The sequence below is a fragment of the Antechinus flavipes genome, chromosome 3, assembly GCF_016432865.1.
Source record: "Antechinus flavipes isolate AdamAnt ecotype Samford, QLD, Australia chromosome 3, AdamAnt_v2, whole genome shotgun sequence".
NCBI classification, from domain to species: domain Eukaryota; kingdom Metazoa; phylum Chordata; class Mammalia; order Dasyuromorphia; family Dasyuridae; genus Antechinus; species Antechinus flavipes.
In genome coordinates this window covers 81,203,587-81,218,452 of record NC_067400.1, presented here as the reverse complement: position 1 = coordinate 81,218,452, position 14,866 = coordinate 81,203,587, and the positions used below count along the sequence as shown (strand labels likewise).

The 14,866-nt window shown below is 34.2% G+C and overlaps 1 protein-coding gene across 1 annotated transcript in view; it reads left to right on the top strand.

Moving 5' to 3' along the window:
• The window catches only part of ICOS (inducible T cell costimulator), a 37,933-nt gene that overhangs the window by 16,627 nt on the left and 6,440 nt on the right, over positions 1-14,866 (top strand). Inside the window, exons 2-3 of the mRNA XM_051983754.1 lie at positions 11,760-12,098; positions 14,153-14,262. Coding sequence (XP_051839714.1) covers positions 11,760-12,098; positions 14,153-14,262 — 449 coding nt within the window. The remainder of the gene's footprint in view (positions 1-11,759; positions 12,099-14,152; positions 14,263-14,866) is intronic.

Sequence of the window (14,866 nt, the reverse complement as noted above, 5' to 3'; positions counted from 1 at the left end):
CATACTTACTTTTTATGATCACCATTTCCTTTTCTCAATGTTTAGTAACCTTTTCTTTAATAACAGAATTTTTCTAGGAATTCAAGTCAAGCTTGATAATTGTTCACGTGATTCTCTCGCTCTTTTACATTGAGACATCATTTTGTAGTTAGTTATTTGTGTGCATGTTATCTTTCCTCTAAGTTGTATTTATCTTTTTAAAAAATTCTGGAGCAACTATACACCAAATAGCACATATAAGGATAGCACTGATTGCTTGTTCAATTCAATTCAACAAACTTATCAAATTCACTACTCGGGCACAGAATAGAACTTCCCCTTGTTGACTCATCCATCTTTTAATACATAAAATCATCCCTAAAATAGTTAATCTACGACTACTTTGTTTTTGGCAGAAAAAGACATTGAGCAGTTTTATGGATAATTGAAATCCTCCATTACTATTATATTGTGCCTCATTGCTGCATTGGTAATTTGTTCCTGATCTCTTCATTTATTTCTTCTTTTTGTCTAGGTAGTCTGAAGTATGCTCTCATTTAAACATCCTTCATTAATTCAAATGCTTTCCTCCACGCTTCTATACCTTACCTTATCTGTTTACTATATTTCTTCATTTGAATACTTCTTCTTAATATACAATGTCTTTTTCTCCTCCCTTCCCTCTTCTTGAACCTGTTATTTATTCTGCTTCTTTGGAATAGGATTAAGCATGTAGAACCCTAACTCATATTCACACTTGTAGGTTAGGACTCCAAAAGGGAGACAACTATTACTTCTGTGTTTGCTGGGGCAACCTTAGTAAGTAGTCAGAATCATAACACTGTAGCTTCTGAGACCCCATTGATATGCTCCTAATTAACATTCAACCAGTAGACTTAACTTTTAAGGGAGATTTTTAAGTTAAATAGAATAAGAAAAACAAATATTATAAACTATTTCTCCCATAGACTTGAAATGAACTCTCCTATCAGCACCTTTTCAGGGAGAGTGTCAACTTATTCATTATCATGAGTGTATATCAACTTATTATCATGATAATGAGGAACAGAGGTGGCACTAAACTTAGAAGTCTGGAACTACAGGACCTTGATTTCTTTTCTTTCTCTTGAACTGCCCTCATCAAGTTCACTGCTGTGCATGGTATCTGTGCTGGATGGATGATTCTGTACAGTTGTCTTGCTTCTAGGATGAGTCTTTCTAATGTTAGGCTGAGTTTGCCTTTCACAAGGTCTAGCATCTTTGCTGGTTGGGTTGCTTCACTGTTACTATGTGACTATATTCTGTGTGACTGTGTCACTGTTACTATGTGACTGCTTTATTCTTATGCTGGATTGTACCCTTTTTCAGCTGGGGTTGTTCCCAGGTAGTAGGGGCCATGTGGAAAGATATGGCTTCAGTGGCTAATTTTCAAAATCCTATTTCTGGGTCAAGGCTGTATTCCCCCAATGAGAATCCTCATTTTAATTTAACATGAGCATTCAGCACATTTCTCAAAATCTTATACCCAATAATAACCAAATGGTTCTTAATCTTCCTTTTATTATTTTTTTAATTCAAGTTTCCTCTTAAGCAAATGAATATCTAAGAATTTCTAAAAATGAATATCTAAGAAACAAGATACTAGGCAATCTATTTACTGGGGATAAATTCTTTGTGTCATGAAAATCTTCCTGTCAAAAACTCCCATTGCCTCTATCTTTATCTCATAACCTATATCTTTTCAAAATCTGAAAAGACACTATATTATATAGGCTTACAGAACTACATTTAGACATGGGTTTCATTCCACTAAATCTCAGCATTACCTCAGAAGTGAAATCTATCTCTTGCATTAAGACTTTTAATCTTTTTTTGTTGCCTAAATTTTGAGTATTTGTGAATAAAAGAAAGAGTCAAAGATAAGTTTAAGGTTATAAACCTCAGACTGAATGGATAGCTGGAAATATGGTGGCTTTGTCAATAAATAAAAAAGTTTGAAGGAAGGTGTTTAGGTAGCAACAAAATGAAATGTAATGAATTATTTGTAGCTGATATTTATATATTACTTCATATTATACTAAACATTTCAAATATATTATATCATCAGATTCCAAAAACAACTCTGTGAGGCAAGTGTTATTATTTCCCTTTTTAAAGATATCACAAGGTAAGTGTTAGAGATGGATTTTGGATATGCTGAATTTGAAATGCTGATAAAGCATTGAGAAGGGGATATCCCAAAGGGAGCTGCTAATTTGAAAATGGAGTTCAAGAGAGAGGATAGTGTAGAATAACATTTCATTGGTGTGGTGATATGCTGGTGAGAAAATTCTCTCTACCAATAAAGACCAACAACTGTACTAAAATTTATATCTTATAGAATTACCTGGACCACTAGGAGATTAAATAATATAAATAACATGGCTAATGATCAGAGGTGGAATGGCCATCCAGATTTTTCTCAAGTCCAAGGACAGTACTCCAAACTACTTCTCATTTCAATTTTTTAAAAGAGAGAGATTAGGACTTAATATATAGATTTTTGAATCATCTGCATTAAAATTTTCATTAACAACAGGAGCTGATAAAATCACCAAGAAAGAGATAGAATAATAATAAATAAATAACAACATTAAATAATAAATAAATAAGAGAAAGAATAATAATGATAGTATTGATGTAGTACTTTAAGGTTTACAAAGTGCTTTACATATGGTATCTCATTTGGCCCTCATAGCAACCCAGTATAATAAGCACTATGATTATCCCGACTTTATAGATAAGGAAATCAATACTCATCAAAGTTAAATGTTATGCCTGTAGTCATATAGCTATTAAGTATCTGAGGCAGAATTTGAATTTGGGCCTTCCTGAATGCAAGTGCATGTTAGTTACATGCCAGAGTTACATTTATAATAGTAATCTATCTACTTACCTACCTACCTACCTATCTATCCTTCTGTCTGTTTATCTATCCATCTATCCATCTAAAGAAAGAGAGGAGAGGAGAAAGGCAACAGAGAGAAGAGAGACAGGGGAGAGTTGAGAGACACAGAGACAGAGAGATAAAGAGAGACACACACACAGAGAAATAGAAAGAAGAAGGAGAGGAGAAGGAAGAGGAGGAGCAGAGAAAAAAAGGAAGAGAGTGAGAGAGAGAGAGAGAGAGAGAGAGAGAGAGAAGAGAGAGAGAGAGAGACTGCAGAGATAGAAAGATACATATACAGAGACAGAGATGGAGAGACAGACAGATAAGACAAGACAGCCAAAGCCTTCAGAGATTCAGAGAACATGTGTGTATAAAATCGCAGAAATGATTCATGACAAAAAAGTATGAGGAATGGCCAAGAATATAGGAAGAGAATCAGGAGAGAGAGAGTAGTGTCTTAGAAGCCAAAAAAGGAGAGAATGATTGAGAGTGTCAAAAAGTGTAGAGAAGTTAAAAAGAATAAATATTGAACAAATGTCATTGGTTCATTGGCAATTTATTGGAAAAATTATTTCAGTAAAAAAGTAAGGTCACAAAAAAATTGTAGAGGATTGAAAAGTGAGTGTGAGGTAAGAGCCAATTAGTATAGATAACATTTCCAAGGAACTAGGCTATGAAAGTAAAAAGAGTAAATGATTTTTTTAAAAAATGCATAGCTTGTAGGTAACAAGAAAGAAATCAATATATGAGAAGTTTCAGATGAAAAAGAAAGCATGTGGGGCAGCTAGGTGGCACAGTAAATAGAACACCAGCCCTGAAGTCAGGAGGACCTGAGATCAAATCTGGCCTCAGACACAAAACTCCCTAACTGCATGACCCTGGGCAAATCACTTAATTCTAATAGAAAGAAAGAAAAAAGAAAAGAAAGAAAGAAAGAAAGAAAGAAAGAAAGAAAGAAAGAAAGAAAGAAAAGAAAGAAAGAAAGAAAAAGAGAAAGAGAGAGAGAGAGAGAGAGAGAGAAGAAGGAGGAGGAGGAGGAGGAGGAGGAGGAGGAGAAGGAGGAGGAGAAGGAAGGGAGGGAGGGAGGGAGAAAGAGAGGGAAGGAGGGAGGGAGAGAGAGGAGGAGGGAGGGAGAAAGCATATTTAAGGTGGGCAAGCTCCCAGAGAAAATGAGTGTGGGAAGAGATGATATTGAGAAGATAAGTGTGGGAAGAGATGATATTGAGAAGATAAGAAGAGACTTCAGTAAAAAGAAGGGCCATCTTTTTCCCTAAGTTATTTAAACATTAAAAAAAGAAAAAGCAATAAATTATGTTCAGGATTTTAAAGTCTGAAGTAGTACTGAAGAGGAAGATCAAGATGGAAGACATCATTTCTTAATAAAATAGGAGCTGGGGTGCTCTTCTGAGAGGGAAGAATTAGGGTGGAATATAGAAGATATTTGTAGAGAGAGGAAGAGTATGATAATGAATCAATGAGGAAGAATAAAAAAATTGCCATACAGCTGTGACAGCCAAGTTGAAATTAAATAATATAAAAATAAAAGATATGTAAAATGATCATATCAGTAGTCATAGTTATGTGACTTTCTCCAGCATAAATCAGTAATGCAAGACTAAGAACAAAGACGATAAAGAGTGGAGGCTAGGGTTTAGGAAGGCATAAGTTATGTTAGGAAATAAGTTTGAATTAGTCTATGTGGAAAGCAGTATCAAATGTTCAAGTATAATTGAAACATATTTAAGTTTTGGTATCATAGATTGTATATTAGTAAGGATAACTAAGACAAGATATTAAAGAAGGATGTGTATATATTAACATAAGGGGAAGAACTATAGACTAAGGATAGAGGAAAACAAGCAGATAAAGAAAAAAGAAAAAGAAGAGGCAGGAGAGCATAAGAAAAAACAAAAAGTGGGATTAAGAAAAAAATTACATTCAAAGCTTTAAAGGCTAATAAATCCCAGTCTTTTTCCTGGTTATTTTTATGCTATTTGCCATTACATTACATGCTTTATTTATAAAGGGCTAACTCTCTTTAGCAACGTTTTATACATGCCAAAAATAGCTACAGAGAGTAGGAGAACATATAATTTATAAACTAAAGGCAGAACAAAGTCATGTCCCGAATCTTCATTCTTACCAAAAAGAAATACTCAAATTCTAGAATGAAGAGTAATTTAATCTGGTTGATCAAGCTTTCCTTAGACTCATAGTTAAAAATAAACAAATCATTGGAAATCATTAAAGTCTGATATTTATGAAAGAAGGGTTAAACTAGTTTTTAAAATGTGATGAAAATACAGAGAGGTAAAAATGTACAACTGACCAATTATGAGCCTTTGACATTCCTTTGAGGCACATAGAAAATGTTTTTGATTCTTTCTGTCAGAGAGGAACTGAGGCACAACTTTCTGAAGTTTATTTTTAAAGCTATTATTGAATTAAATTTCAGTAAGAAGAGACAAAAATGGAAGTTCCTCCTTTTCATCCAGCCTAGTACTATGGATACTAGAATATGATGCTTATGGTAAACTTGAGATTGAAGTGAGCATGCCAAAAACAGCATGGGGGCAAGAAAGAAGCTGGAAAGACTTCTTAGGTATTTTTGGTCTAAAACAAGGTATTAAAATCATAGACTTTGGAAAAGACCAGGTGAAATGACTATCTCCAGATCAATCTTGAGGCCCTTCAGAGGTTTTTAGTGGTCAAGAAAAATCAAAAGGAAGAAATATCTTTGTAACTGCAGAAAGGGAAAACAGTAGCCATAGATGGATCTTTACCAGATGGAAAAATATCAATCGAAATTGGAATTACTGAGCAGATTCCAAAAGGAACAACAGAAAAAGAATATTTTCAAAGAAAGTTATAAACATTTATGGATTAGAAAAGAAGTGAATCTGATTCTGGAGGAGGGTTCTTATCACCTCCATCTACTTACTAATTTACTGATACTTCACACAATATAATTGCTCTTTATTTGAAACAGAATACAGCATTTCCTTAAATTCTTACCACTTGGTGAGAAAAATAGGGCAGATTATATCATAGGATCACTGGAAAGGATCTTGTCCAATCTTCTCATTTCACAAATGCCGAAGTTAGATAGAATGACCTGCCTCAAGTCACACACAGGCAGACTAGCATTAGAACGCAGGGCTTCTGAATCCAAATTCAATGTGTTTTCTTTCTTTCTTTCTTTCTTTCTTTCTTTCTTTCTTTCTTTCTTTCTTTCTTTCTTTCTTTCTTTCTTTCTTTCTTTCTTTCTTTCTTTCTTTCTTTCTTTCTTTCTTTCTTTTAACACGTTAAACATTTTAATTTAATTATTTGATTTTAATTGATTAAAATGAGCAAAAATTAATTTTCTCAACTTTCCCTCACTACCATTGAGGTGTGTAACAGCATTTGCAACACCTTTCTCCTAGCCATGGCACTTCAATCCCTTTATAACTATTCCTTTTTAAGTGTGCTCCTCCCCTTCAAATATCTTGATAGGATTGAACTCCAAGCACTCTCAAAGTTATCCTCATTTTACAAATGAGGAGACCAAGGAAATCAACATAAAGGCATAATAAATAAATGGCTTATCTAAATTCACATAGATCGTTCTTACAGAGGAGGCTTTGGATCCCAGGCTCAATAACTCCTGGTCCATTGGGATTTCCATAATGTTGTTATACCTTAAAGTTTTTCTATGTCTCATACCAAAAAAGAAGGACAATATTGCAGATCAATGGATATTGAATTACAGTAAGATCTGAGTTCAAGTCTCAATTCTAACAGTAGCAACTTGGGGAAGTAACGTTCTCATGTGAATCAGTTTCCTCATGTATTGGGATAAAAAATTTGTAATACTTTCATCACAGGATAGATGTAAGCCTCAAGTGATATAGAAATACACAACTATACATGTATAGACACATATACATATAAAACTTTATAAACTGAAAAATATAGTAAAAATATGAACTATTGTTAAGGACATGGTGGCAAATACTTAACAATTGGCTCTCTGAAAGGGAAAAAAATCATATCAGAACACACTTAAGTTTAATATGTATTTTTAACATTTTGTCCATCAATTTTTAAAAATTCAGATAATCAGCAAAAAAAAAAAAAAAAAAAGAAAATCCTGATTTGTAGCTTTTTCAGATTCCCAAGATATAAATGTTCATGCTGAAAATAAACTAATCTGAGAGAAGCAGTTTGAATTGGTTCCAGAATACTTCTGGCATTATTATTATTATTATTATTACTGATAACACTTGAAATAGCCAAGAAATACATTCAGGACTTGCTAGGCTACATTATACCATTATACTTTTTCACACATTTTTGACACAAGGCAATATATTTCAGGTTTTTTCCCTTTTCTGTTTTGGTTGAGGCTTAAAAGGAAATCCAGTTTAGTTTTCTCTTTTTCCTTTTTTTTTTTTTTTTTTTTTTTGGGGGGGGTAGAATGGAAGTAGCCTAGTAATTAAAAGAATTAAAAGACTACTGGGACAGGAAAAGAATTTTGTTAACACAACTTTTTCTCTCCATGGGGTCACTTGAGAGTTCCTCTACTTTTGAGGGTTCAGTCTTGCATGTCATGTCCTGACCCTCTTGGACTATATTCTAGCCCACTATGTGTGAGCCAGATAAAACATAGATATAGTTCTGGAAAATGGGGCAGAGGCTAGGCAGCTTATCAGATAGATATATAGCAATCACAATCCACTGTCTAAGGGTAAATCAGAAGCTGAAAAAAACTCAGTACAGTTTTTGTTTGTTTTACCCCTAAAGGGGGAGGCTGCATCAGTGTCAAGTTAAGATTTCCATTGGTTTTAGATCTTTCCAGAAGTCTGAGGCAAAAATAATTGATTACAAATGTAACTAGGTAGGGAGGGTTATGTTAGATTTTTAAAGGCAAATTGGATCACAAATGTAGAACAGAGTTGTTGACATCTGTTTTAGACAAAGGTCAACTAAAATAGCTTCTCCCTGCGTGATTAATGTCTACTGCTCCTTGTCTTCTCAGGCTCCTTTGTGATTTCTAGCTACTACTCTAAAGTCATCAGGACATCCACAAGAACTTTCTGAAAAAGGTTGAGAGGTGATTTATCCAACCCTGTGCAAGAAAAAAGTGAAACACACTCACAACATACACACAAACATATAATATAAGATCAGAATTTAAGATTATTAGACAAACTGTTTAAATCAATTCAATCTCAATGGATACCTACTATATACCAAGCACAACATTAAGAGCTAGTGATGAGGCAGGTAGATGGTGCAGTGGATAGAGCACCAGCCCTGAAGTCAGGAAGACCCAAGTTCAAATCTGCCTTTAGACATTTAACACTTCCTAGCTGTATGATCCTGGGCAAGTCGTTTAACCCCAACTCCCTTAGCAAAAAAAATTTTTTAAGTTACAATTTACCTGCCATCTAGGGGAGGGGGTGGGGGAAGGAAGGGAAAATTTGGAACAGAAAGTTTTGCAAGGGTCAATATTGAAAAAATTACCCATGCGTATGTTTTGTAAATAAAAAGATATAAAATAAGAGCTAGTGATAAAAAAGAAACCCATTTATGCATCTCCCTCTTACACCCTACTGGGAGAAATGACACATTCATATACAAAGAAGTACTAAGAGGAGGCAGGGAGGGCAGGAAAGAGCAAGAGAAATAAGGCGAAAAGGAGAGAAAGGGAAGAAAAGGGAGAGAGAGGGGAGGGCAAAGGAATTTAGAGGGGAGAAATGGTGGGAAGAAGATAGAATGAAAGGGATGGAAAAAGAAAAAGAGGGAGGAAAAGGAAAGGAGAAGAAGGAGGGAAGGAGAGAGACGGAAACATGCAGAGACAGAGACACAGAGAGAGACAGAGACAAAGAGGTGGTAGAGACAAATATTAGAAAAAACTTCAGGGGAGGTGGTAGATGAGTCTTAAAGGAAACTAAAGATTCTAAAGCATGGTGGTAAAAAAATGTTGTTATATTCATGTTATGGATTATAATGGATTGTCTGGGCTTTGGTTCACTTCCATAGCATGGAGAAGAAGCGTATTATGTGCTTGCATGCAGGCAAGAGATGTGATGAGTTCAGGATTCACAGGAAATAAACTAGGAAAGGCCGGTTAGATTCACATTATGGGAGGTTTCAAATACCAAGTTGAAGATGTTGCCATTTATTTAGATGTAATTGGAATCCACCCAATGGAAATAGAATTTCCCTGTCACATTTGTGGGAAGAATTTTGTAGGAAGAATATATTCATAGCTGTGAGGTGGATAGATTGAAGAGAGGAGACACTAAACCAATAAGGAGAATGATCTAAATAAGGATTGATGAAGTTCTAAATTATGATGGCTCAACATATACATACTGTACCCATAATTTTCTAGAGTATCCAGAAAAGCCAGAAAATTCATATTCCCTTAAACTTGTCTAGGAGTCTTCATCTGGGTATGTTTACATAGAAATATACTAGATTTACTTTTAACAGTGATATATTCTCCCTGATGAAAGGACTGATTCCCAACTCCCACCAAGAAATGCATCCATTCATTGTTCGTATCCAGGGTACATGTACTGCTTGAACTCAGCATGATCACAAAATTCTATCCCAGTCAGGATAGCAAATCCTATAATCTGTTCACCACAATTCTCCTTAATCACCTATAGGCCAACTGAGCAACATCTACTTCTGTCATGAATACCAGCATTAGGGGAAGATCCTGATACTTCTTTTAGAATCTCTGGATGAGTGTTTTAGGGGTAACAGTCACCCCTAAAGGTGCCTGTGTCTATTTTGCCTCTGCCTTAGCTGCCAATGCCCGAATTCCAAGAATACATTTCACAGGGATATTATAAAGATCAAATGATACGATATATGTAAAAGGCTTGAACACTTTAAAATGTTATAAAAATGTCAGCCTGTATTATTACTGCTTTAGCCTCAGATTTGCATAGAACTAATTAATGTTGAGTAAGAGGGCTATACTTATTTAGGTATGCATAACCCAAATCATTTCTTTTTTTTTTGTAAATGCCTAAGACCATACATTTTAAAACATTATTTCTCTCTCTCTCTCTTTCTCTCTCTCTCTCTCTCTCTCTCTCTCTCTCTCTCTCTCTCTCTCTCTCTCTCTCTCTCTCGCATCAAATCCTTAAATGAAAATCCATTTCCCAGTTTACATATGACATACCTTGTTTATAATTTTCTTTTGGATGATTTTTTTTCAACAAGGAATTGCTCTTAAAAAAAAAAAGAAAGGTCAGAAGTGTTTGAACTGTACTTTTTATAAGACTCAAAGAATAAAAACTATTCTAGGTATCAAGTTTTATTTAATCTTGAGATTTCTATAGCTTAGTCAGGAAAATCACATCTTCCTCCTTTGGCTACTCTTGAACTCAGACCTGCCTGGAGATATAACATGCAGTGAATTCACTAAAGTCCTACTATTCCTGACAAATAGTAAATATTTATTTGTTGACTGAATGATGGAACTAATTATTCTTTCATTCTCAATTACATTTCCTCCTCCATTTTCTCAATACATATGTCCTGGTTCACAGACATTCATATTGGAAAATGAGCTTTTTTGATCTTTTGGGTCTCTAGTGAAAGAATGAATGGATTTTGAAAAATAATTATCTCTACCCATATTTAGGTTGGAACATTTTGTTCTTCTAGAAGTATATTTTTACTATGTACTATTATCACATCTTTCCTTTTTTGACTGGTCAACTTATAATTGTTCAAATGTTTATTGATTCTTCTAAGTACCATGCTGCAAATAGACTGAGGGCACTTGATTTCCTCATCACTGGAGCAATGATTCAAAAAATTTTTTTTTTTTTTTTTTTTTTTTTTTTAGTGAGAAATTTTAGATCTTTAGTAATTTACTTGTTCTACCTCCTGACTATAAGGGTTGGGACCACAGACACCTCCAAGATCCCCAGTGGTTCAAACAACTGACCTAGAAACAACTAAAAGAGAGCTAGGAAGAGTCAATGTTGTTGACTTCTTCCTATTAGGGATAAGTGAATAACAAAGTAGAGCACCAAATCAAAGATTTAGAGGTGGAAATTTAGTCATTTAGTCAATCACTCTCATTTTATAGATAAGGAAATAGAAGCCTAGAGAAATGGAATAATTTGTCAAAGATTACTCAAAGTCTCATAGTGACAGAATAGCTATGAGTAAATTAATTCACTCTTTCTCTGTCCCTTTTTCTCCATCAAATTTAGAATGATTTTCTATGCCAAATAGGATATTTAACATACAACCATCAACTTTAACAGTTTCCTATTCAGATTTTTCATGTATTTATCCTCTTTTGTCTTTACATTTTAGTTTTGAGGGAAACAGTTTAGGTCATTAATATATATAGACTTTTGGGACATCATATTATGGGCTTGACTAGACAGTGAGGTCTTCATGTAGAACATGATGACCACTTGTCCAAGTAAAGCTGATTCCTATCTAGATATGAAGGACTAGATGACCAAAGATATTTTGTGAGATTCTATGAGTCCAAATTAGGGGGTGAACTAGGAATAGAACTAAAGACATAAATATTTGTTGTTTACTGTTAGGAGTCATGCCATTTTTGTCGATTTCCATTAAGAAACCTCAAATAATGAATTGACAGAAACTACCCTGATTTCAATAGCCATTCACTTTTGTTTTCTGAGATCTAATTTGCTGTTATTATCGGGTTTATAAAGTTCTAACTTAAGCTAAGATGTGAAAGGTAATTATTCTTATATTCTTATATTATTACTCAGAAACATACATGCACATTAAATACTACTTGTTTTTTTTTAAACATAAAACGATAGTTGTTTTTTTTTTTTCCTCCCCCCAGAGAATTTTAATGTGTCTGTTCAGCTGAAGTTGATTGAATTCCATAATGGAGGATTAAAATTGACCTGCCACTATCCTGAAAACGTCCGGGACTTTAAAATGCAGTTGATGAGAGCGACTAGAAAGCAAAAAGTCTGTGAACTCCAAAAGCTTAAGCATGTTATTCAAATGACCAAGGAGTCGGTATCTTGTCAACCCGAGTTTTCCAACACAAGTGTAATTTTCTTCTTGACCGACTTGGACAGCACTCATACTGATCATTACTTCTGTAGCCTGCATATTAGTTTTCCTCCTCCTTTCCAGAACAGTACTTCAAATGGAGCTTATTTACATATCTATGGTAAAAGAACTTTCAAATTCTATTGTGCTTAAAAGGAGATTTCCTCTAATAGTAGTGGGAAAAAAGCCATTTTCTTAGAGACATGTGCACATGCAGTTTGCTAAATATTATAAAATAAATCAACAAGTCAAATGCCTTTGGTATTGGCATTCTTCTAGCTTCACTAAGTCTCAATTATTTTCTAATGGAAAAATTTAAGGTGGTAACTTTAAATTTTGTTTTTATTAAAAAGTTACAGAAACATTTTTAACTCATTGATATTAAAAAATCCAAAAGTAGCTAACATTTATTAGCTCTTTACAGTTTGCAAACCTTTTTGTTTTTCCCTCTCAACACAACTCTCCAAGATAGGTGCTATTATCATACCCTTTTCAAAGATGATGAAACTGAGTCTGAGTGGGAGTGACTTGCCCAGAGTCACACAGTTAGGGGCAAGGATTAAACACAAATCTTCCTGATTCTAATGTTTTTTACATTGTGCCATTTAGTTGCCTAATGTCATATTCCTTTTAAAGCATGTTCTTAAAAACTAATAATCAATAATGATTCAAAATATAATTCTTTGGTCCCTATTATGTGCAAAGTGCTATATTAGATGCTGGGGGTTAAGAAATTTAAAACAGAAGCTTCAAGGAACTTAAAATCCACTGAGTAAAATATGAAGAAAATAATCACTGCACATGAAATGATGATAGCATAAACCTAAAACCTAAAGTTATAGACAGAAACTTCAAAAAATGTTTATCTGAACTATCTGTGGTTTAGTAGAAAAAGGGTTGAATATGGAATTATGAAGCTTGGGTTCAGATTCCAGTTCTGATAACTGCCTTTCTTGAATAATGATGATGATATAGATTATTATGACAATAATTATTAATAATAACAATCTCCTTACCTCTACCGCATAGTCCATTACTACCTTATCTCTTAAAATCCTTATTTCCCTTCCTGCTTAGTATATAAGTACCATCTTCTAGGCAAAACATTTCCTCAGTAATTAATTCTCAATCCCTCCTCAAATTTCAGCATCTACTTATTCCTATAGATGTTGTTTCCTCCCAATAGCATTAAACTCCTTGGAGCCAGGACTTGCTTCACTTTTAACTTTGATTCCCCAGTTCCTTGTACACAGTCAGCTCTAAAGTTTAGTGCAATGGAATTGACTCTGATTCTACACTGATACAAATCAGCAAATACGTCACAACATATATTCTTAGAGGGTGTTGGAGTTTAGATTGAAATTTTAGGAGATCTGTCCATGGCCATGAGCCAGTATATGTTGGAGCTTAAGACTAGAATTGAGGACTTCTTGACTGAAAGGTTCACCCTCTACTCACACTGTCACATTGCCTTTCCTTAAGAATTATTACTAATAAAGGGAATATAAGAATATAACATGGCATGTGACATAGTAACAAAATAGAGTGGATAAAAATTACTTTGGACATATCCAATGCTTATTCCTTACACAGATATTTGTTGCTCTTGTTTCAGTCGTTTTAGTCACTTCACTTTTTCATATTGTTTTTCTGGTTTTCAGTGGTGTCTGACTCTTTGTGACCTCATCTGGGGTTTTCTTGCAAAGGTATTAAATGGTTTGCCATTTCTTTCTTCAGCTCATTTTACAGATGAGGACACTAAGGCAAACAGGATTAAATAACTTGTCTGGGTTCACATACTAAATGTCTGAGGCTAGATTTGAATTCAAGTCCTTCTGACTCCAAGTTCACACTATTCACTGCATTACCTGGTTACCTCTTTTATGTAGATGTAGAGAAGGCTAATCTACCAATCACAGACCATATGTATGTGTGTATACAAATTTGTAAATATACAAATATATGCATACATATACACATATGTATATGTGCAATTTTTGCTGTCCAAGTTGTTAACTTAAGTTGATATTTATATTATTCTACATTTATTGAGTGTCACAAGTGTTTAAAAAGCATATTCTGAGTCTCTTAAGGAGCTCTCTTAATACAGGAAAAATGATTTTCAAAATTACATTCCTAACACTAACATTTGTCTCATTTTTTTTTCCAATTTAGAATCAAAGTCTTGCTTTCATATGATCTTATGGCTGTCTATTGGAATTGCATGTCTCCTCTGTTTTATTGGAATATTTGTTGGCACATTTTCTTACTGTGTAAGAAAAAAGGTGAGAAGATTCTGTCTTTTCCTGTAAAAATCATTCCTCTACAAGATAGATGATACATTTTGGACCTAACTGACTGAAAAACATCAGGGAGATGTGCTTATTAGGGGGAAGGATGAATTGTATTTGCCAAAATATTTCAAGAAAATGAGAGCAACTTTTCTCCAGCTGTAGCTCCTGGTTAATTTAATTATCTGGATCAGAAAGGAAGAAGAGTCCTTAATATAAATCAGTAAGGTACTCAGGAATGAAATCTGCCTATTGGTTTTTTCACAGTATGATAAGTGGAGTAGAGAGATGCAAGTAGACTGAGTTACCTGCCCAGTCTCTTGAACTTGAACCATGGAAGAATGGCAGGGCCCAGGGAGAGGGCCTTGCTCTTCCTAGATTCAGTGGGTTTGTTTTAGCTTCATAGCTCATTGTGGCTCTGAAGTTTCAATACACAAGATATTCTGTTAAATACACAAATATTCCTGATACCAAGAAAAAGAAACAAATAAATCCATGATAGACTAAATTTTGAAGAAGAGAGAAAAAGGAAAGAAAGGGATATAACTTCAAGATAGGGTATGTAAGGGAATGTAGGCCAAAATGAGGAAAATCGCAC